The 21,983-nt window shown below is 51.5% G+C and overlaps 1 protein-coding gene across 5 annotated transcripts in view; it reads right to left on the reverse strand.

Annotated features, from left to right (window-relative positions):
• Positions 1-6,873: 6,873 nt before the first annotated feature.
• Positions 6,874-21,983, reverse strand: part of FUBP3 (far upstream element binding protein 3) — a 49,332-nt gene continuing 34,222 nt past the window's right edge. For 4 of the 5 annotated variants that reach the window (XM_067742946.1, XM_067742945.1, XM_067742947.1 and 1 more), the window contains 10 exons: positions 21,465-21,567; positions 20,548-20,648; positions 18,388-18,529; positions 14,441-14,601; positions 13,609-13,682; positions 13,195-13,275; positions 12,987-13,063; positions 10,576-10,647; positions 9,177-9,304; positions 6,874-8,129 (listed from right to left, as the gene is read on the reverse strand). In XM_067742946.1, coding sequence (XP_067599047.1) covers positions 8,121-8,129; positions 9,177-9,304; positions 10,576-10,647; positions 12,987-13,063; positions 13,195-13,275; positions 13,609-13,682; positions 14,441-14,601; positions 18,388-18,529; positions 20,548-20,648; positions 21,465-21,567 — 948 coding nt within the window. In that variant the 3' untranslated portion in view covers positions 6,874-8,120. The remainder of the gene's footprint in view (positions 8,130-9,176; positions 9,305-10,575; positions 10,648-12,986; positions 13,064-13,194; positions 13,276-13,608; positions 13,683-14,440; positions 14,602-18,387; positions 18,530-20,547; positions 20,649-21,464; positions 21,568-21,983) is intronic. The other variant, XM_067742948.1, reaches the window with a different exon arrangement.

Below are 21,983 nucleotides of genomic sequence, written 5' to 3' on the forward strand. Positions count from 1 at the left end.
ATTCAAAAAGCAGCCCAGAGCGAGAACGTTCCTCATCAGGAATGTGAACGGTGGTGGCATCACCCAAATGGAAATGGGTTAAGCTAGGAGCATGAGTGGGCATGTCTCAGGTCTTCAGTGGGTTAAATTATGGTGTCGATTATAGACCGATTGTTCTCATGAATATACATGCAAAAATCCTAAACAAAAATATTGGCAAATCAGTCCGATGATACACGAGAAGGATAGGTAACACATTACAACCAAGTGAAGTTTATCCTAGGAATGCAAGGCTGGTTTAACATTTGAAAATCCATCAATGTGATTCACTATATTAAAATTAGAAAGGAGATTATTCATGTGATTCTGTCTATAGATGCAGAAAAAGCACTTGAAAAATTCCACAGCCATTCATGATAAAACTTTTGGCAAACTAGAAACGGAAGGGAATTTCCTTACCCGATAAAAGGTATATATGACAGATGTACAACATATAATTAATGGTGAGTTATTGAAAGTGTTCCCTTAGAATGCAAACGAGACCAGGATGTCCACTCTCACTGTTTTCAGTCGACAATGTACTGGCAGTCTTGGCCTTGCAAGGAAGCAATAAAAAGAAACAAATGGCATAAAAGTTGGAATGCAAAAAAATGACACCATCATTATTTATAAATGACATGATTCTGAAATAGAAAAGCCAAATGAATCTACAAGTTGTTAGAATTAACAAGGAATTTAAGTATGGTCATTGGAATCAAGGTCAATGTGTAAACGTAAATTATATTTCTATCACCAGCAACAAAGAAATTAAAAATGAAATTTAAAAATACCATTTTCTTTTTTTTTTAACATCTTTATTGGGGTATAATTGCTTTACAATGGTGTGTTGGTTTCTGCTTTCTAACAAAGTGAATCAGTTATACATATACATATGTTCCCATATGTCTTCCCTCTTGCGTCTCCCTCCCTCCCACCCTCCCTATCCCACCCCTCCAGGCGGTCACAAAGCACCGAGCTGATCTCCCTGTGCTATGCGGCTGCTTCCCACTAGCTATCCACCTTACGTTTGGTAGTGTATATATGTCCATGCCTCTCTCTTGCTTTGTCACAATCTACCCTTCCCCCTCCCCATATCCTCAAGTCCATTCTCTAGTAGGTCTGTGTCTTTACTCCCATCTTACCCCTAAGTTCTTCATGACCTTTTTTTAAAATTTTTATTTATTTATTTATTTTTGGCTGTGTTGGGTCTTCGTTTCTGTGCGTGGGCTTTCTCTAGTTGCAGCGAGCGGGTGCCACTCTTCATCGCGGTGTGCGGGCCTCTCACTGTCGCGGCCTCTCTTGTTGCAGAGCACGGGCTCCAGACATGCAGGCTCAGTAGTTGTGGCTCACAGGCCTAGTTGCTCCGCGGCATGTGGGACCTTCCCAGACCAGGGCTCGAACCCGTGTCCCCTGCATTGGCAGGCAGATTCTCAACCACTGTGCCAGCAGGGAAGCCCCATGACTTTTTTTTTTTTTAAATACCATTTTCGATAACAGCAAAATATCAAAAAACCTGGGAGTCAATGGAAAGAAAGGTGTGTAAGACCTCTATACCGAAAACTACTAAAATTATAGAGAGAAATCAAAGAACTAAACAAGAGATAGGGATATACCACATACATGGATAGGAAGACTCAATATTTTTAGGTTGTCAGTTCTTCCCATAGATTCAGTGCAATCCCAGTCAGAATCCCAGTAGCTTTAAAGTCATTTGTGTGGGGAGTAGGGGATCGATAAACTGCTCCTCAAATTTTTATGGAAATGCAAAAAGCTGAGAATAGCCAGGGCAATACTGAAGAACAAGAAAGTTGAAGGACTCACTATAAACGTACACTAATTAAGATAGCATTGCATTGACACAAAGATAGACAAGCAGATTGAACAAATGGAAATTCAGCATATAACATACTTGAGTGCATGGTGTTTCAAAACATTATAATGGAAAATGTTTAAAGACATTTAATGCATTTTATTGGAACTGGAATTGAACAACTGGGGGACACTAACACAATTTGGAAACCACTGGTGTGGTCTGGTTCCCGAAGACAAACTGAGATGAAGAGACGTGATCTGCTCGTCACAGAGCAAGTGAGACATCCAAGCAGGGAACAAAAGCCAGGACTGTGGATGCCGCAGCTGCTCGCTGTCTCCCCTTGACTGAGGAAAAGGCAGGTCTGGGGAAGAAACTTTCAGTAAATACGCTCAGACAGGTGACCTCGTGGCATGACATCAAGCCCCAGGACAGAACTATGATCCCTGTCCTGTCCGCACCCAATCTTGATCGTCATCCTTCTCTTAAACACAGAGCTGCAGCTGCAAGCATCTGACCACACCCCAGTGAATGGAAGGTACGGGGACGTTGGGGGCTTGGTCTGAATGCAGCAGAGTGGCTGGCAGTGAGTGACAGCTGGGACAGGTGGGGGGCTCAGGTCCCTGCTCAGGGGCCTAGGTACCTGCTTCCCAGCTAAGTCAGGATTAGAGAATCTGATGCAAGAGGGAGAGACCCAAGGATCACATATTCCTTTTTGATGTGCTTGAAAAGGTTTTCCTTGTTATTATTTTTAATCTTTCTGGCCGCGCCGCGCAGCTTGAGGGATCTTAGTCCCCCGACCAGGGATTGAACCCAGGCCTGGCAGTGGCACCGCCGAGTCGTAACCGCTGGACCACCAGGGCATTCCCGTAGAGGGTTTCCTTAAACGGCATCTTGTGGGCCAATACTGAGCAGCCTGGAGTCACCGAACAACTGGCCCAAGCCGTCACCCACCCACCTGTGTGCTGGGGTCGGGGGTGGGCCTGGTCCTCAACCACCCCTCGGGGGCAGCTCCTTTCTAATGGCCTAGCTGCCCGGACCTCAGGGGACCAGCGAGCTGGACCTGAGATCATGTGCTCTGGGGGGGCCAAGGGAGCCCAGGAGAAGCTTAGAGGGTTCGTGCTGAGGCTGACATTTGTTTCAGGGCACACGGTCTGTCCTGGTGCTCAGAGGGGAGCAGAAGAAGCCACCAAAGCAGTCAGAAGCCCTGGACTCAGTTACTACTACGAGCTACCACTGTGTGAGAGCTTATGATAAGCCAGGTGTCAAGGGCTTTACACACGCGTCATTGTGATCGAGGAGGTAGTTATTATTCCCGCTGCAGATAAGGAAACTGTTGAGTAGTGGAGCTTGGGTTTGTACCTTTAAATCTTCCAGTCTGTGCCCCCCCGTGGGCTGAACCCGTTAGGTCCCTCTAGAACCAACTTAGGTGTCCCTCGCATACGTGTCCGTTTCTGTCCTCGGGAGTGGCAAAGTGGGCCGGTTTTGCAGTCCGACGGAGGGCTGAGCCCTGCTCTGTCGCCTCCATAGCCAGGACTCTGGCAAGAACCTGTTCAAACCTGTTTCCTCATCTCCCAGGTGGGTCCCCAGGGCCATGAGGCTCTTACGGGAAAGTAAGGTGTTGGCCGTTCTTGTTACTTGCTGTGTGATGCTCTTTAAAGTTGCAGAGAAACTGGACCAGCGAATACTGAGCCCTTTGCTCCTCAGGGAAATACAGGCTCACCGCATTTTTTCACCAACCAACCAGCACATAACTTTGCTTTATGTGTGTTTCTGTTTAAAGCCATCTTATTTAATATATACTGTCGATTCATTAATGTTGAACTCTCAGCCAGCAGCATTATAACTCACGCTTGAGCAAAGCTTGTCTAACACCTGTATCTTCTCTGTAAAGGACATCATTAGACAGCACTAGGCTTAGGGGTCATTTTAAACGCAAAATAACCAAGGGAAAGCACAAAAATGCAAAACACACGGCACTAAAGAGACTGCCGGGAGGACCCTTGCTTGGAACAGGAGCTGGAACGGGAAGGCAGACCGTTTGCCTGGTTCATTTCAGCTGGGAATGCGAGCAGCAGGCGACTCAATTTTTTTTTTTTTCTTTCTTTTCTGGGAATGACCACAAAAGTGTGGTGAGTGTTGATTTTAAGGTTATAAATAAATTTTAGTGAGTAGGTGAATTTGCAAATACGGAATCAGAGATGATGATTGACTGCAATGCAGTGACAGGGCCTGACCCGTGGTTGGCACACGGCACTAACTTTTAGGGCTGTGTCCTCGTCCTATCAACTGTCTCACTTGGTGGCGATCGATGGCCGTGTCCCCCTGCTTGGCCATGAGCCCCCTGTGGGCAATCGTGATGCTCTCTGTTGAAGTCCTAGGTGAAGGGCAGCACTGAACTTGGCCCAGAACCCCACGTACTTGTGTGGATAAGGGCAATTGACTTAGCTTTGGACTCTGAGCCCTCATCTGTGAAACGGGAAGAACAGACCTGCCTACCACCCTACCACCCTAGAACCTGCCTACCACCCTACCACCCTAGAACCCTAGCAAAGGAGATGCCTGGGAAGGGCCAGAACTTTCTTGGTAGATGCTACTAAAAGGCCCTCAAGACAAAGGCCAGCGAAGATTCCCATTGTTTCAGGGCTGTCTTCACTTGCCCTTCCACCCACCCAAGATGCGGACCCAGGACCGGCACGCCCCGCGGAATTGAGCGTCAACCCACTTTCTGGCCATTAATCTCGAAGAGTCTATCAGGGCCATTTGCATTAGCCCATCTTAAAAACCCCAGCTGGGCCCCAGTGGGCCAGAAGTGGGCCCGGGAAACAGTGCTGCCGTAGCCAGCTAGAGGCTGAGGCCCCGTGGCGTCCAAACTCCCTCTTGGACCAAGCCCTGCAACACGCCATCTGTACCCCAGCCAACCTGACTGTGGGGGCTGCAGGAGGACATCGTGGAGGGTCACCACTTGAGAGGGACACTGGGAAGACTGTACCTCCTACCTGAGACCAGGGTTAGTCTCTGGTTTCACACTGACTGGCGGACTCCCCGCCCTCAGCCCAAACTCTTGGGTGGGTTGGGAACAGCCCAGCTGGGTCTTTGGATCCAGAGCTTGGGCGGCTAGCAGAGCCCGAGCATGCAAGTGTGATGGAGTACGGCAGGTGGGGCGAGAGTTCTGCAGACAGACTGGGCACCCGCCCTCCTCCCCTGCCTCCCCCAACACACACACTGTCCCTTCCGTGATGACCATGCAGCTTTCTTAATGGAACACAATTGCTGAACTTGGTACATTTCAAGCACTTCAGCCTTCCAGGACACCAGACTGCTGATGAAAACCATCTTCCGTGGGCGCCATGTTAATGAGAGGCCAAATTTCATATGCTTGCAAACTTTCCCCCAGCCTCCTGCTGGACTGCACCCCGCCTCTCCTCCCCCGTGCCTCAATAAAAGGCTGCATCAGAGAGGGAGAGAGAGAGAGAGAGAGAGACAGACAGACAGAGAAAGAGAGAGAGAGAGAGACTTCCATAATTTATAGTATGGGCATTTCACTGGGGACAAGCGCTAATCTGTACTCACCGATACATTTAAGGAAATGCGTCCTCCTGCAAGCCTGCACCATTTATGACTCTTGGCACAAACCGCAATGCTCAGTCTTCAATTAAGGGACACCTTAGGGTTCATTATCACACAGTCGCTCCCTGTGAACCATGCCAAATGCTGTTTTGGCACAGAGCTTGGAAGATGAATTAGAAGGAAGCCTTCTCTGTAATGCCCTCTCCCTAATTCCCTTTCCCATCATCAGCGTTTATGCCCTCCTCTGGCTCGACCCCTCCTTCCTTCCAAGTGGCTTTTACTATTCAATTTCTCAACGTCAAACTCGATTCTCTAGAGGTGTAGTTAAAGATGCCACATCTCCTTTTTATCTTCCGGCTCTCAACAGGCCTCAGAATGGGCTGCAGATGGGCCGCTCTCCATACCCCTTTTTGGCCTAAAGAAGCCACAGATGCTTTTTTTCCCCTCCTCTTAGAGCCTGGGGTAGAGAAAAGAAAAGGGACCAGAACTGGAAACACACACACGAGAATGAGCCATAAGGAGGGTTCTAACAGGATCCTCCTAGCAGCACTGTGTCTGAATGAAGAGAGGCCTCCGTGTACAGCGAGCGGCAGAGGCAGGGCACATTCACAGTCAAGGGGAGAGCTGTGCTCAAAGCCGGTTGCTTCCATCAACGGGCAAGGAAGCAGGAAAAAAAGGAGTTGAAGGCCGATCTCCTTTGCTCCTCAATAACCCTGCAGTCCAGGGCCCACACTGTCCCCGTGTGCCCTGAAACCACAGGACCCTCCACGGTGGTTTCAACCTATGGGTAAGGACACCCCCTTTTTGTTTCCTTAATGAAAACAGTGAAACAAAATGAGCACAGTCGCCAGCACTTTCCAGCTCTCTCAGCAGCTCAGGGTCCCACAGCCGGTCCAGGGCTGAGAGTAAACAGCACCCACACAGGGAGGGAGCAGGCTGCGGGCCAGACTGACCGCTTCGGTCCCCACTCCTCAGGCGCACGTGTGGGGAGGTGTGTGGAAGGGAGAGGGCGAGCCGCGCTGACCCCCTTCAATGAATCTTCCAGCTCCACTTGGGATGGCAGCACCTCTGCGCAAGGAACCTCGTGGTTGACTTCTTGGTGTCACACCCACATCAAGAGATGAGCAGATGTGACAGGTAAGGGGGGCTGAGGTAACCAAGGCTCTCAAGTTAAACCGTTAGATTATACAAAGCCATGAAGATAAAATTAACTTAACGAAGTAGCTACAGACGTAGGCTGTGCACCAGCTGGGTCGGGCCGACATAGCGCAAGACGATCGGCCAAGAGCGGCCAGAATCCTCGCCTTTATCTCGGGGGGCGGCGGGCAGGGGCAGCGGGAGGGACAAGCAAACGGAGAGCAAACAGACTAAAAGTACTTTGCCCACAAGATGTCTTGTGGAAATTTTATTATGTAGAGTGTAAAATGAATTGTCAGTCCAATAAAAACAACACTTTTTTTAAAAAACAACATGCATAACATTTTCCAATTGCCTTTTTTAATAGTTAGACATTTCAAGCATTATAAGGAAAATAAGGAGAAAAACCCCAGACACTGTAACTTCAGTATATCTCAAACGGAATGTCCCCCAGGTCAATTGAAAAACGCAAGAAAAAATAGCTTCAATTCCGTTTTTCTTTCCTTTAAAAATACATGTTATCTGTACAAGATACGCTACAGTAAACACTGGAAATCATATTATCCCTTTTATTAAATCAAAATTATTTAATTCATATTGTGGTTAATGCTAGATTTATTTATTCATCTAGTTAATTTGACAAATATTAAGAAAATATTTAAAAGAAAAAAGCAAAAAACACCTTGGAATTAAAAAATAGTTACTACATTTTTATGCGGTTTAATGTTCCACAGTGTTTGTTAAAAGTTATATTGAATTTATTTTTAATATTAAAAATAACAGTATTTATATTTCTGAGAGAATAGAGAAAGGTTTTTTTGTTTTGTTTTTAAAACAAGCTTGGAGGTCTTAGATACACAATTGCAATCGGTAGGTCATGGAGACATGAAAAAACGTCTGCTAAACACACAAACACATTTTTATATTATTACCCCTTTAGAACTCTAGAAATTATACAAACCCTATAAAATGCCCCCTCCCGAGCCCTGTTGGACAGCAATACAATTATCTGTCTCAATTCAGAATTCACATAATTAATTACAATACATAATAGTTCAGTTTTTAAAAAAATGCAATAAAACCAGACAGCCAAGATACAAGAAATTAGAAGTAAAACATTTAATGAATTTACACATTTAAGAATATTTAAATACTGTTTAAAAATTTTTTTAAAGAATTTGTTACAAGCCACCTAAGACTTCCAAGCCACTTTCTGTTGCAACAGAAAAAACTGTAAATAAAAAGACATGCAAACAAAACAAAACAAAAACACACCATGTTGAAATGTCACTGCTCTGCGGCACATTCTGGTGCCCGAATTTGCAGGTATTGCTCCAAAAAGAATCCCAGAGCTTACACATTTGAAGTAACAAACAAAAATAACAAAACAAAAATTATCAGCAATTTTTAGTAACTGATTTTCCCGATTTTTAGAAAAATTCTGTTAATCTAAATATAGTGTTTCACAGAACAAAACAAAGGTTCTTCATCAAAAGGTTTGCACATCTAAAAACCTCTGTTACAAATAGGTTTTGCTCACAATGGTTTCGGGGGCGGCGGGGAAAAGGGGCTGCAGGCCACTGTCCTACTGTTCCTGTGGAAGGAAGGGGGAGAGCAGTTAGTCTGACGGCGAGTTCTCAAGTGCTGGCCTGAGGTCGGGGGCTGTCTGCAGGGAGGTGACAGCAGCTGACACACATGCACGCACACACGCCTGCGGGCACGCGCCATCCTTCCGGGCCTTGTCATGGGATCTGGCCCAGACAAAACCTCTCTCGTACAGGAGGCCCCGGGGCACCTCCTTCCACAGGGGATGCTGGGCGGGGAGAGGGGAGTGAGCGAGTGATGCCTCTTCTCAGTCACCTACCACCCTGCCACCTGTTCCCACCAGGCCCAGAGGGCCATTTGGGCAGTGAGGTGAACGACTGGCCTTGGGTCCAGGGCCTGTGGTAACTGACACACTGTCCATAGGGACCAGACTGGCATCAGTCAGCACTGATGGCCTGAAAAATGCACCTGAGATGTGACCTGCGGGAGCAGTTGGTCCTCTTCCGTGCATTTATAAGAAAACCATTCTGGGCCTCTGATTAGACAGAGCCCTCCAGGATTCCAGGCAGGGCCCAGCCTTCAGAGGGTGTGGACTAGCCCTACTCCTGTTGCCCCTCTCTGCTGCCCGGGGACAAGCGTGACGGCCTGGCCACACCACCCTTTTCAAGAACAGGCCTGGGGAGTGGCCCCAGCACTGGTCTTACTCCCTAGCTGGTGCCACGCTTGCCCAGGGTCAGCTAAGTTCGGCACGCTCCTTTATAGCTGGGGGACCTGGGGCCCAGAGGAGGAAACTGAGTGCCACTCAGCACCGCGCTCTGGGTCTGGATTTGAGGGAAGATCAGGCTCGTCCCGGTAGGGGCTCTGCCCAAACAGTTCTCCCACTTGGCTCAAACCTGTCCTGTCTGGGGCGAGGAGGGGGCCAGGGAGGCTGCCGCGGGGTGCTGTGCAGACGGCGGCCGTGCTGAGCAGTGCCGGGGCCCACACGGTTCCCCCTGTGCTCGGGCCCCAGGGTCAGGCACACGCAGAAGGCTTGCGGGGGGGGGGGGGCGTCGGGGTTGGCCTGGGAAGTCTTGGCAGTGCTGCATCGGCTACAGACCTGGCTGTGGGCCTGAGCCTGCCCTAATGTCTGCCCGTAGAACGCGACCTGCTGTCTGTAATACTCCGCCCAGGCCATTGTGTAGTCCGGCGGGGAGCTGGCCTGAGGAGCGGCGCTGGCGGCGTGACCTGATGGACAAAGCAAAGCACGGGTTACTGGGAGCAGGGATGCGCCTGTGGGAGGCAAGGACACCGTCAGCCTGGAAGGATCCCTTCCCAAAGCCTCGGGGGCATCCAGGACAAGCGCCCGATGCTCACGCTCTCCCTCCAGACCCCTCAGCGAGCTGCGCCAGGACTGCTCTGCCCGAGCACTGCTGCAGAAAGCGCGGTTATCAGCCTCTCCTCGGCCGGCCCCTGCTCCACTCCTACAAGACCTTCGTGTCTGTCTTCTCTCTCCAGAATCACATTCTCTGCATCTGTCTGCCTGTCCTGCCGGCTCCCAGTCAGTGCCCTGGGCCGGAGGGGGAGGAGGGAGGGCGAGAAAGCGGGTGCCCCACACGGGGGGGTGTGCACCTGCGCGGGGCATCCCGGCCCACGCGTGTCTGGGAATCTGGATGGGGGGCTCTGGGAAGACTTTCACCAGGTGCTCCAGGTGACGGTGACCTCCCTGACCCCCACCCTGGCCCCCAGAAGGGTACTGACCTGGTAATGATCCCAAACACAGGGTGAACATTTCTTTGACGGCCTATGACCTGAGCTCTTCCAACTAGCAAGTAACACCCTTCAGACTCAAGATACGTGAGACACCTCCTTCCAACAATACCCAAACATTCTGGTTCAGCAGTTTTGGGATTCACACCAGAGACCTTAGTACTAATTTTAAATGATTCACTTAGGGTATTTTTTTTTTGTTTTTGGTTGTGATTAGGTTTCCTCCTCTTTTTAAAAAGACTGGCTTAGTTAAGAAAACTGGCACAGTTAGGAAAAGAGCTTACTTTGGAAGAAAAGCAACTCAGCACCCGCTCCGACCCTGGACTCCCTGCTCTGAGTCTCACCGCGCCCTTCCTCTTCACCTGTCCTGAAGCGGCCTTAGAGCCGGGCAGCGGCAAGACCGCAAGGCAGTCAGGAAACGGCTCCCGGCTGGTCTGAGTCCTAACCCGGTGGTTCTCAAGTGGACGGCCAAGGCCGGGACTGTCCCTGAGGGTAGGTGCCATGCCCTTCCGGGCCCTTTAGAGTCCAGGAGAGAAGCGCGAGGACTGGAGGACGGCAAAGGACGACCGCGCGTCTCCCCTCACAGGCACACGTGGGGAGAGGGTGGCAAAGGTGGACGCGGAGATCCGACTCACACAGGGAAAGCGGGAAAGAGAAAAAGGGGTCAGGGAGCCACGGCCTCTGAGGTCTACAGTCCTGGGGGCTGTGTGGCCGGGGAGCCGCTTGTTAAGAAGGACCAGCGCACTCACTCTGTTTTCTGTAATAGTCTTCCCAGGCCTTGCTGTAGTCGGGCTGGCTGCTCTGCGGCTGGCTCTGCTGGCCTGGGCAAAGAACACAAAAGCAGTCAGGCCTCCGGGCTCCCGGGGCCTCGGCCCCCAGCCCGCAGGCTCCAGGCCCTGCTCTCTGCACTCACTCCCTTGCCCCTGTGGCCCGGGGTGGGGGGGCTGGGGGAGGAGCCAGGCCGACCCCCAAGAGGGCCTCCACCCAGGCCAGCGAGGCTGGGGCTGGCAGACAGCTGCCCCGCAAGGCGACCAGCAGGCAGGGCCTCAACTCTCTTCAGTCGGGGACTCTGGGCTGCCACGAGCAGAGCCCCCGGGGCCAGAGTGCTGTCTGCGGCTCCCTGGATTGGCCTGCAAACCGACAAAGAATCCGAATGGCGCTGACCACTCCCTTTCCCTGGCCCTTCTGTTCAAGGACTGATGGCTTTGCCTTTCCACGACGAGAACTACAGGGGACACACAGAGGAAGTGTCCAGAGACTGCGCTCAAGGTGACGACAGAAGACGGGGTACACACCTGACCCCCAGCCTCGCGCCTGTCCGGGGTGAGGGCGAGGACGTGTTGGGGGTTGTCCCCGCCCTCCTCTCCACATGACTGGGGGCAGAAAGGCTGGGCTGGGGGGAGCAGAGCAGCAGCCTGCCCAGGGGCACGGGGGGCGGGTAGTGTTTAAAAGACTTGACCACAGCTGGAAGTCGGGACCCTCCTTCTGCCAAGGGCACCCCCCGCCGGCACGTCCTTTTTTTCGGTTAGAATCACAGCCTGCAGCAGGCAGGAAGGACGTGCTGAAAAACACATTTCACGGCACAATGCTTTCCCCAAGAGTTAATTTCCTCAAGGCTGAGGAGGGGCGCAGGCACGAGGACAGTCGGTGTGTGTGGGGACCCCTCCTCCCCGCGCTGCGGCAGGACGGGACTCGGAGCTGGACGCTGGCACCAGGAGAAGGCAAGGCCTGGGCAACGCGGCAGCAGGAACTGCCCCCTCAGACACGGAGGCTGTGGGCAAGTGGGATTTTTCTTCAGACCCAAACCAATTCTCCATTCCCGAGTGAACCAAGCGACACCACAGGTGAAGGCTGGTGCGTGGTGCACGGCGCAGGCGCTAGCTGCGCTTTCTCTCGCTCAGCCCACGTACCTTTGCCAACTCCTCGCCCGCCTAGCCTGAGGAGGCAGCGGGGCGGGCTCTGCGGGAACTGCCCCCTGCACGGAGGTGGACGTGTCCCCTGCAGCTTCAACGCAAAGCCTCCCCACAGTCTAGGGCTTCTCCCAGGTCCTCTGTCCTGGGCGATGGGCACTGGGGAACCCTATCTGGGTCGTCTCCCACCCTGGGGGTGCTCTCTGATGGAACAGGAGGAAGCGAAACACGTCCGGGCTGCGGGCTAAGTGAGCACAGTGAAATGGGGAGGGTGGAATCTGGGTGGTGTGTAGGTGTTCGTGGTGAAGTTCTTTAAGATATTCTGCACGTTTAAGGTATTTCGTAAGAAAGTAAGAAAGGGGGAAGAGAGGGAACAAACACAACCATGCAATTTCAGAGCTCACAAGTACTTTAGAAATCAAATCCAAACCCTTCATTTCACAGATGACAGAACTGGAGCCCTAGAGAAGCGGGGACATGCCTCAGGCTGCCCAGCACTGCTCCAGACGTGTGGGGGGGCTTCTCCAGCTGTGAACCTGACCAGGCGCCCCGGGGCAGGGTCTCACACCCAGCACTCTGCTCAAGGGGAAAGAGGTAGAACCCCGGGCCCAGCCCCTTGTGGGCAAAGCTGCAGCACGTGTCCTGCAGCCTGGCGCTCCGAGGGGAGCCTGCAGATGTGCTGAACAGCGCTTTCCAACCACCACCAGGCTGGCCCTTCAGACGTCAAAAGAACCTAAGGTAAGGTTTTTGTTTTTGTTTGGAAGGCTGTGCAAGATGGGCTCTACCAGCAGTAAAACTCAAGGATGACTCCTGAAGCTGACGTGGGGGCCAGAGAGTGGGAGGGGGTTTAATTCCAACTAGAACCTTCTCTTTTACAATCAGTTTTCTTAGAGAGCAAATTCTCTAATCATGCGCTTTCTGGAAGTTCGGGAGATAGAGAATCCTTTTCTAAGATGGTGCTGGGGAGGAGAGAGGGAGAAGACCACCTTGAGGCCAGAGGAGGGGAGCAGGCGGGGCACTCATTAGGCGGGGCTGCTTGAAGAGGCTGCAGCGGTGGAAGGGGCTCAGGTCAAACCACACTCTCAGGGCCCACAGGCCTTTCGGACCCGTTTCTGGGGGACCAGAGTGACGGAAGGCTGCTGCTGAGAAGGTGGGCCAGGAGAGAGGCGGGCCCCCTGTGCCCGCCCAGCTGGAGATGAGCCCAGCAGGCCTGTCCCCGGGGGCATCCCACCTCCTCCCGAGTCACTTACTTGGAACCTGCTGTGTGGGCTGCTGCCACGCCTGGTAGGTGCTGCCCCAGCCCTGGGTCAGGAAGGCCGGAGGACCACTGCGGAGGACAAGAGGACTCATTCCAGGGCAGGCCGCACCCCACCCCCCAGCCCCTGCGCCCGCCCCCGCGGCAAGCACAGCGCCCTCTGCTGGAGACGCGGCAGGGCGGAGTAAAGGCGGCCCACCCACCTCACAGGCGCGCTGTGAGGGCTTCCGTTCACTTTAGCGGCCATGTTTGGGAAGCACCCTGAGCTCCTCGGAGGAAAGGTGCTAAAAGAAAGTGGAAAACAAATAAAGACGATACAACGGCTTTTGCAAAAACAAACAAACAAACAAAAACCCTCCCGCCACCCAGCCCCAGGGCGGTGAGCTCTCCTACGGGATGCTGGCGGGACCACAAGACCCTCCGCCCTCTGGGAAGGCTCTCGCCCCAGCACTGGTCACTGAGCAACAGACAGGCCAGAGGGACCACCAGTAAGAGAGAAGGAGAGGAGTCCTGCCCACGCCCAGAACTTGCGGCTTTCGGCTGGCACTCCCTGGAAGTAGCTGGAAAAGGAGGACCCCTTGGGGGCAGTGAGTTCTTCCAGTCAAGAAAAGACTCACTTCTGATGCGGCGCGGCAGGTGGCTGGCTGAAGGGGCCCTGTGTGAAGGCTCCGGGCGCTCCGAGACTGGCACCCTGTCAGGACACAGAGGGAACTCTCACCTCCTGTCGGCTGCGCCTGCACCCTCTGCCCAGGCCCACCCCGAGGCAAACCACAGCTTTCGGGGAGAGAGACAAGTGAAGTGAAGATGCCCTGTGGCACTCGCACTAGCCTTCCTTGCCCACAGTGGGCTTTACTTGCAGAAACAGCTTCTGCCCCTTGAGCAACCGATACCACCACACAGCCAATACCGGCACCACCACAACTGCCCTAGCGTGTCGCCCTGGGGGTAGGGACCGACCTGCTGACTGTCCCGTCAATTCAGGCTGGCCCACGGCTTTCTGCCCTTCTACGTCCCCTTTGAGGTGAGCAGTGGCCAATCTGTCCTCCATCAACACTCCCTTTCTTTATCTGCTTTGAGGTGCCTGAAACTAAAGCCAGAGTCAATGAACGCTGCCTGCAGGGCTGGCCGCCGGGGCGATGCCAGTGGGAGTCCGGGGGCAGTGCTGAGGGAAGGCTGCCGGCCCTGGCTGCTCATCTACGCCTGCAGGGCCAACGGCTCGGGGCCTGAGCTGCGGTGGCCTGGGCGAGCTCTGCGCGTCTGGGCCTGGCCCTGGTGTCCCTGCGCCCCGACCTTCCCCCTCAGCAACGTGGGAGGGGGCTGTTGCCCTCACATCACGTGAGGACCAAGAGCCACAGGAAGTACAAGGTTCTGGGGAGAAACAGGCGCCTTGGACATCCAAATGAAAGCCCAGCTCCTATCTCCCAGGTGGGGAAAGGACCTTGTACGTACGCCCACTTTCTCGTCGATGAGGTGTCTGGCCAGCTCGATCTGCTGAGGAAGGCCCCTGATGGTGAACATCCGCAGGCTGGGGTCCGTGCTGGGAGGCGGGTTCCGCTGAAGCTCCACGTGCGCTCCTGAATGCTGGTTTATGCTTTTGATGTTCTCGCCCCCTGCGGGCAGGACACAGAAGAGTAGGTGACTACAGTTCCCTCCTCCGGAGGAGGAATGGGTATTTTCTGCACACCAGTGCTCGTCCTAAGAGTAGACAAGGACTTTCCATTTATACTTTAAAACAGCTCTTGTAAAAACCAGAGCTGTCTCATTTGTGAAGCCAGACTTGTGAAGCAAAGCTGAGGCGCAATGACACCACGTGGCACCAGCTGGTCTCCATCTCAGTGTCCTATGCAGAGGCCTGGAGTGGCCCAGAAACCACGTCTGGGCCTTGGCCCACAGATCTGCACACAGTGAGCTCAGCTCCGGAGAAGGCACTCCATCCTTCTCAGCATGAGAATGGTGACCTGATGGCCCCTCCATGGCACAATGCGGGCCTTCAGCCCCGGTGTGGGCCACCGCACTGCTGTCTCCCGCCCTCCACAGGTCAAACAGACGGCCACAGGCCCCGACAATACCCAGAGCCCACTCAAGCCTTTAATATCCCATCCTGTCTCTTCTCAAGTCTCTTCTTCCTCCGTGGGTGGGGGACAGGTCTAGACAGAGCGGCAGCCTGAGAATGGAGGTCACAGAGGCCTGGGTGGAGTGGGGCTAATGAAAATGTAGTTGGACTCTTTGAAAAACCTGTGAGAGTCCCAGTCTCTTAATGAAATTTGCGTAACAAAAGCTCCACCAGTGTAACAATGGTTTGATTCTTCTCTTCAAATTTCACAGAACTTACAGATCAGCTCTGCTCAATTGGGGTGGCGGAGCCAGAATTCAAGGAAAACTTGGAGCACAGAGTTCTGCAGAACTGGAAAAAGACGATGTGTATAAAATCTGACGCAGGGTACCAGGGAGCCCCAAAGGGTCAAAACGAAGACTAAAGGCCAGTCTCTGTGTCACCCCTCCCCACCCAGAGTCGAAACTAAGCTGCAGTGACATTTCTCGTTTCATTGTAACACGTCCACAATCCTTCAAACTCCCAACCTGCCCTCCACCGGCCCTGCTGGAAAGCCACGTCTGAACAAAAGCATCGAGGAGCAGGTAAGTAAGGGACACCAAGAGCAGGCACGGCTCATCTCATCCAGAAAGCATGATGGGACTCTACGAGGGTCAGGATGCAAAGGTGGGGCCTGGGTCCAGCCATTCTTCCTGAAGGAAGTGTGAGCGGCCCTTACACCGCAGTAAGGAAACCAGGAGACAGTCGGCATTCAAGAAAGCTTGGTTCAAACATTAGTCTGGGCAGGATGCTAGCTCGGTTTAGGGTAGTTTTAAATTTAAAAGCAAATTAAAAAAAAGAACAGCCCAGCAGACCACAGTGTTGTATGCATGGTTTTCCTAAAGGTCTGCTGCAGTTTAGGGGAGGGGTCCCTGTGCTGTCTACACCTTGAGCCTTGAGCAAACACGTGGTCTCAGGGGCAGCACCAGCCGAGGCAGGAGTCACAGACAGTCTTCAGCAGCTCACTCTGCTTCCAGGTACGCGCAAGCCCCCCCAGCCCCACAACTACCCACCTTCACTCAGGTCATGGATTCTACCTCCTTGGCATCAGGAAAAGCCAGCAGCTTGGCTCCTAGGCAAGAGTGTTCTTAGGGAGCGCCGAGGAGCCAAGAGTAGGCGGACACCTTCCCACTGCACACCCAGCACTTGAAGGGACCCCCACCCCACCCTCTGCCCAGACCACTCGGTCCCCACGGGCCCAGACCGGCTCCCCTCCATCAGGCACTTGGACCAGCAGCCCCAGACTCCTCCCTGAGGCCTCAGGCCCATGCTAATAAGGCGAGGAGGCACCGCAAAACTGCACGGGGCCGGAAGGAGTTAATTTAAGTTCATCTTCCTTTAAGAGGAGGTCGCCAGCTTGGCACATGGTGGCCGTCTACAGGCTCATTCAGCAGCCTGCCCCATTCTTCCACCTGACGGGGGGCAGAAGCGACCCACCAGTGGCCCCCGGCTGGATGTGAAATCGTAAAGCAATTAATCAAACCTGCTAAAAGGCTGGGTTGACAAGAGCAGGGCTGGCCACACTATCTGTCACTATTGCTGTATTTATCATGGAAATCCAGCAGGGGCCCAGGGAGGTGCAGCGTCTGTCCAAGGGCTGCAGGGCCTGCCTGCGTGTGGCTCCCCTCACCCCGCGCCTTTCCCCAGAAACAGGAAGACCTCATACCCAGCCCCTGGGGCGGGGAGTTACAGAAAGGCCCCTGCTCCTGCCTAAACGAAACTTAGCCTGGCTTCCCAAGGCTGCTACTGGAGCACCAGGACACAGCATCAGTTACTGCTACGTTCTGCTGTCTCCTCCCTCTGGGGATCGCTCAGGATGACTTTGTAGAGGACAAACTATGAGCGACTGTCCTGTGAGTACCGAGGTTTCACTGACTAGGAGGAACTATCACAGTGAAGACAGAAAGGCGCTGCCAGGTCTAGAGACGACACTTCCCATGAAAACCTCGTTCACAAAATGGTTCTCAAAAAGCACAGAAAAACCTAGATCTGATTCTTGAACTCCAGGCATCAGCTGGATTTAACCTCATGGCAGCAGGCCAGCTGATGGCCTGGGCAGCACGTCTGACTTATCACAGCATTTGGGCAGCCAACAATGTCCATTAAACACCTCCCAGCATGTACGCCCTGCCAGAAAATTAAAGCAAACCTACGTCGTTCCTACACCCCTGAGAGGTTAACCACCCAGGGACAACACGGATACAAGAGAGAAACATTTTAGAAGAGCATAAAACACACACTGTCCAGGAGTGGGACCCAGTGCAGATTCTGGGAGGTGAATGAGGGGGACAGGAGGAATTCCAGCCCTGTGCCGGCTCGTGAGGACGTGCCACGCCAGCCTCAGCTTTCTGCCGGTGAAGACGTTCCCAAGTCAGGTTCCACGGGATGCTAGCACCCCTCCAACAGCTAAGAGATGTCTGGTGATCACAGAAACTGGGGAAACTCTAGGGAGAAAACTGTTTTTATTTCTTCCATATGTTGCCAAACACATACAAAGGGAATAAATAGGCAAATACAAAACCCAATGCTGAACATGAGTTTCCCACCAGGTCAAGGGCTTTGCTTAGAGAGCAGAGAAGCTAAGCCCACTGCTCCGCGAGCCCCAGACCTGCTCTCAGCAGCCTTCCTTGGTCAAGGCCAGCCCAGGTGAGCCAGCAACAATGGCCTAGAAACCTGCCTGCTCTCGCTCGCTCTTCGCTGAAGGACAGGAAGGAGCCACGTTAGCCATTGATGAGGGCTTCTACACAACGTCCTCTAAAATGCCTAGAAACAACTAACAAGTCAATTTTTATTTCCCTCCACAGGGTGCCTGATACTCTTGGTAAATATGTTGAAAAGATAAAAACCACTTTCACATGTTGTGTCAATAGAGAGCAAATACCCAAATCCAGTAAGGAACAAAGTGACGCACTCGTCAGAAAGCAATCTTCGCTTGAGGAAATTATCTTAACGGTTCCTCTAAGCTCCCTGGAGGTGAGTTAATCACCAATCAGTCGATCGACAAACACTCAGCGGCCCCTCACCTGTTCAGGGTGCCTCAACAACCTAAGCTGCTTCCACAGGCAGCGGGTCTTCCCGACCATCTGTTTACACGCTGTAATGAAGTACTGGCTTTGCCCCATTCACGAGGGCCCATGCAGAGGACGGTTCCTGCAGAAGGCAGCCGATGCCTCGGACCTGGTCCCCTCAGTCAAGGGCAGCAAACAGAAGGAACTTTGTGCTTCAAAGGTATTGGACGTGGCCTGTCTGCTCTCAGGTCAAACACCTGGAAGGGGAACGCCGAACTCCAGCAACCGCCTCTTACCTTTGCCTATGACGAGGCCGCACTTATCTGCCGGCACTGTGTAGGTTATCTCCTGGATGCCACCAGGGTTTCCCACGCTCCAGTCACCGCGGCCACGGCCTCTTCCTCTGGCTACCGCCAGGCCTCCGAAGCCATCTCTTTCCTGGGAAGGAAGCAAAGCTCAGGTGACATTTCTGTCACTGCCACCAGCACTATTTTTCATCTCCGGGGAGGAGGTTAAGTGACAGGATGTAATCAACGCCACACATTAGAACCTGAGCACCTTTCCACATTTCAGACTCTGAAGGCTCTTTACAAGTCGAATTAACACAGATCACGGGCGCATTCAAGAAGACGTGCGCGGATGAATCATGTGGTTACATAAACAGCACAAACACACCCAACTAAAACAGGCAGTCAGCTATAAATTCCGAAGTCTAAAGCCCAGTGCCCTTATCCCTGGAGTTTTAATTACTGGGCCTTAATCTACAGGCATCAGGAGCTGGTTTTCTTCTCAATGCTGGGCCTACCAGAAACCAGATATTAGATGCTGAAGAGCTATGAGCTTTTGAAAGTGACACATGAGTAGCAAGGATGACTTCTGACCCTCTCCCGACAAGGTTGCTACAGAGAACCATTCAGACACCGCTCTGAGAGTCAGAACACCCTGCAGTTCAACCAGCAACAAGAATAAAAGGGTTTTAAAGAAAAATGGGCTGTCTTGCTCCCCAAGAGAGGGAGGAACAAGCCAGGCCCATCCGCCCACGGTCCGGGGCTGGAGAAGTCTCCCGACTTATTCTCACAGTTTCCCCACCAGAGAGCGAAACCCACAACCAACACCTAAGTGAGGAAGATTCCTTTCACTCGAGGGCGAAACACCCCATTCCAGCCTTTGTCCTTTGAGTCACTTTGGAGCAGCAACATTTAAAATCTTGGAAAGGCTGAAGGCGAACCTGGTCAAGCTGAGAGCTCCTTCACGGAAGGGAGAAGCTGAGCAGGCGATCGGCACAGCCTGCTCCTGTCGATGAAGGGTAAACTGAATGTTTACCCAGAATCGAAACCCGCAGAAAGCCGAGCTCACTGGAGTGCTTTCTGTTGCACTCTGCTTTCATGAGCGACAAATGACAAGTAAACAAGGTGATTTTAGGGATTTACGCTAGAACACAAACACGTGGCCAACTTTCTGGGTATGCCACAGATTCTCAAAGACAAGCTGTCCCCTCATCATCTCACGGCCTTTGCAGTCCTGGGATCATCAGTTCTTACTACTAAAAAGGATGTCAGAGATGAGTTAGTGACGCTTCTCTGAACTTGTCTCATCCTAAGAACTGCCTGGGGCTGTGGGTGAGATCCAAGCCACCCTCTTGGATACTCTGATTCAGGAGATCTGGGGCGGGGGGTGGGGTCTATAAACCTGTTACCTCAGCAGGTGCCGCCAGATGACTTAGGCGATCATGTGGGGTGCATCACCTGGTACAAACCCCTTGGTTTGCTGCTGAAAAAACTACGCCAAGAGGAGTTCAAAGGTTCGCTGAAGGTCACATGAAAAGTGGCGGAGCTGGGATGGTGGTTTCTACTCTCTGGCTTCTTTCTTCAGCTCCTATTATTCTCAGACTTTTCCTACAAACCTGGGGGACATGACGTGCCAACCTGCCACCAGCTACAGTAGTTCTCCAGAGCAATTTGCAACGGGGGCAGGTGTATCCTAACAGCATCACACAAGCCTGCTCACATTCCAGAGGAAGACGTGCATGGAATCAAGTGCATGAAGACAGTGTCAGGATTTGGGCAGAACGTGGAGTGCCTTCTAGAGCTGAGATGAGACTTTACTTTTACACTAGGTACACTGGACTGTTTGAAACCGGGCAATCTGCACTGTTACATCCCACAAACAGTTTAAATAGTCAGGAACTTTGTGAAAAAAAATCTAGATTCTGAGACAATAAAGGCAGACGAATAATAAACTAGCAGGAAAACAAAAACAAAAATGAAGGCGGGAAAGAGACAGATGTAGAGAAGCCCATGGCTATAATCTTGGAGGGAGGTAACTGACAAGAGTACTGGTTTCCAAAACCGTGACTTGAGAGGGGGTGACTGCTCCAGGGTGTCGCCCCGAGAGCCCCAGGTAGCACCTGCTGCTTCTGCCGGTGAGATATTGAAGCTCCAGAGAGCCAGACCCACCTGGGCTGTAAGAATAAGCTCGTTGATGACATGTGCTGCGTGCTGGCATCGCTCTGGGGGTCCCATGACCTGTGCAGCTCTCTCTGGACTAATACCATCATCTGTGGAACAAGGTGAAAGATGGGATTAGGAAAAGCCCAACTTCAGAAGGAAACAAACGTCAATCTGATTTGCAATCAATGTTCCAACCAGTGCCAAAGAGGGTAGTAAGAACATCACCATATCAGGGAATCTTCTGCATAGGGAAACGTGCGCGGTTACATCTTTTGGCGTGATCCACGTCAATACTCATTTCTTATGCAATTACAGCCATTTAAAAAAGATATCACTATAGAAACTAAATCAAACTTAAAAAAAAAAAAGTGCCAAGGAAAACAGAGTTGAGCTACAGCAGTATTTTCCCAGAAGTAATCCATCATGATGTTTTCCCATCTTCAGAGAAATGAGTGAAATAAAGACATTGTAGATGATTTTGCTTGTAAAGGTAAATTTATAAAATTTAAAGAACGGTCCTTGATTTTACGATTTTTTTAATGGTTTTAAGTTATCTTTAATTTTATGAAAGCAAAATAACAGTTTTTTTTTTTAAGTCTTTACTTGGCAAAATTAAAAACTGGAAATGCTATGTTGATTCCCCCCAATTTTACTAGTCCAAGGAAAAAAAGAAAAAAGCCTGGACACCCCTGGGCTAGAGTGTTCTGGCACAAGAAGGGTGACCCGGCCAGCAAATCCACAGAAAGAAATGAGGGACCAGAGGACAAACCTAAACTGGAAATTTGGTAACAGAATGTTGCAAAAGAGAGAGAGGGTGAGGGAGAGCAAAGAACACAAGTGGGCTAATAACAAAGTCCTTGTTTTGTGAGGTGTTCTTTAATCCTTCATAATGCTGAGGACTTCTGAGAACCATCAAAACCTACCTGGTTTGAACTGAATTCTCACACCGGCATCATTCTGGATCTTTTTGATCATTTCCCCATTTCTTCCTATTACAATCCCAACTGCAAACCTAGGCACAGACACCTAAGCACAGAGAAACAAAACATCAGAGTTTTTCTGCAAACCTGGTGTGTGTGTGTGTGTGTGTGTGTGTGTGTGTGTGTGTGTGTGTGTGTGTGTGTGTGTACATACAATGATTTTTATCACAGTGCATTTCTGGAAATGATACAATAAAGCATTTTTTTTTCCTCTTAGGAAAAATACTGTGGTTGATGGCTGCATTCCTGTCCATTAAATGCATCCAACAGGTCTGAGACCTGATCAAAAATAGTCATAAAGATGAAGTAAAGTAAGAATAAACCTCATAGATAAAAGATTAAAAAAAAATTTTAAGATTAAAAATTTATCTTCCAAATTTTATGAAATAAACATTAATGTACCATACACATTGATTATACTATGGTCCTATAAAATGTTTTTCTTTTCCTTCACTCTTTTAT

This window comes from Pseudorca crassidens, chromosome 7, assembly GCF_039906515.1.
Source record: "Pseudorca crassidens isolate mPseCra1 chromosome 7, mPseCra1.hap1, whole genome shotgun sequence".
In the NCBI taxonomy this organism is placed as follows: Eukaryota; Metazoa; Chordata; class Mammalia; order Artiodactyla; family Delphinidae; genus Pseudorca; species Pseudorca crassidens.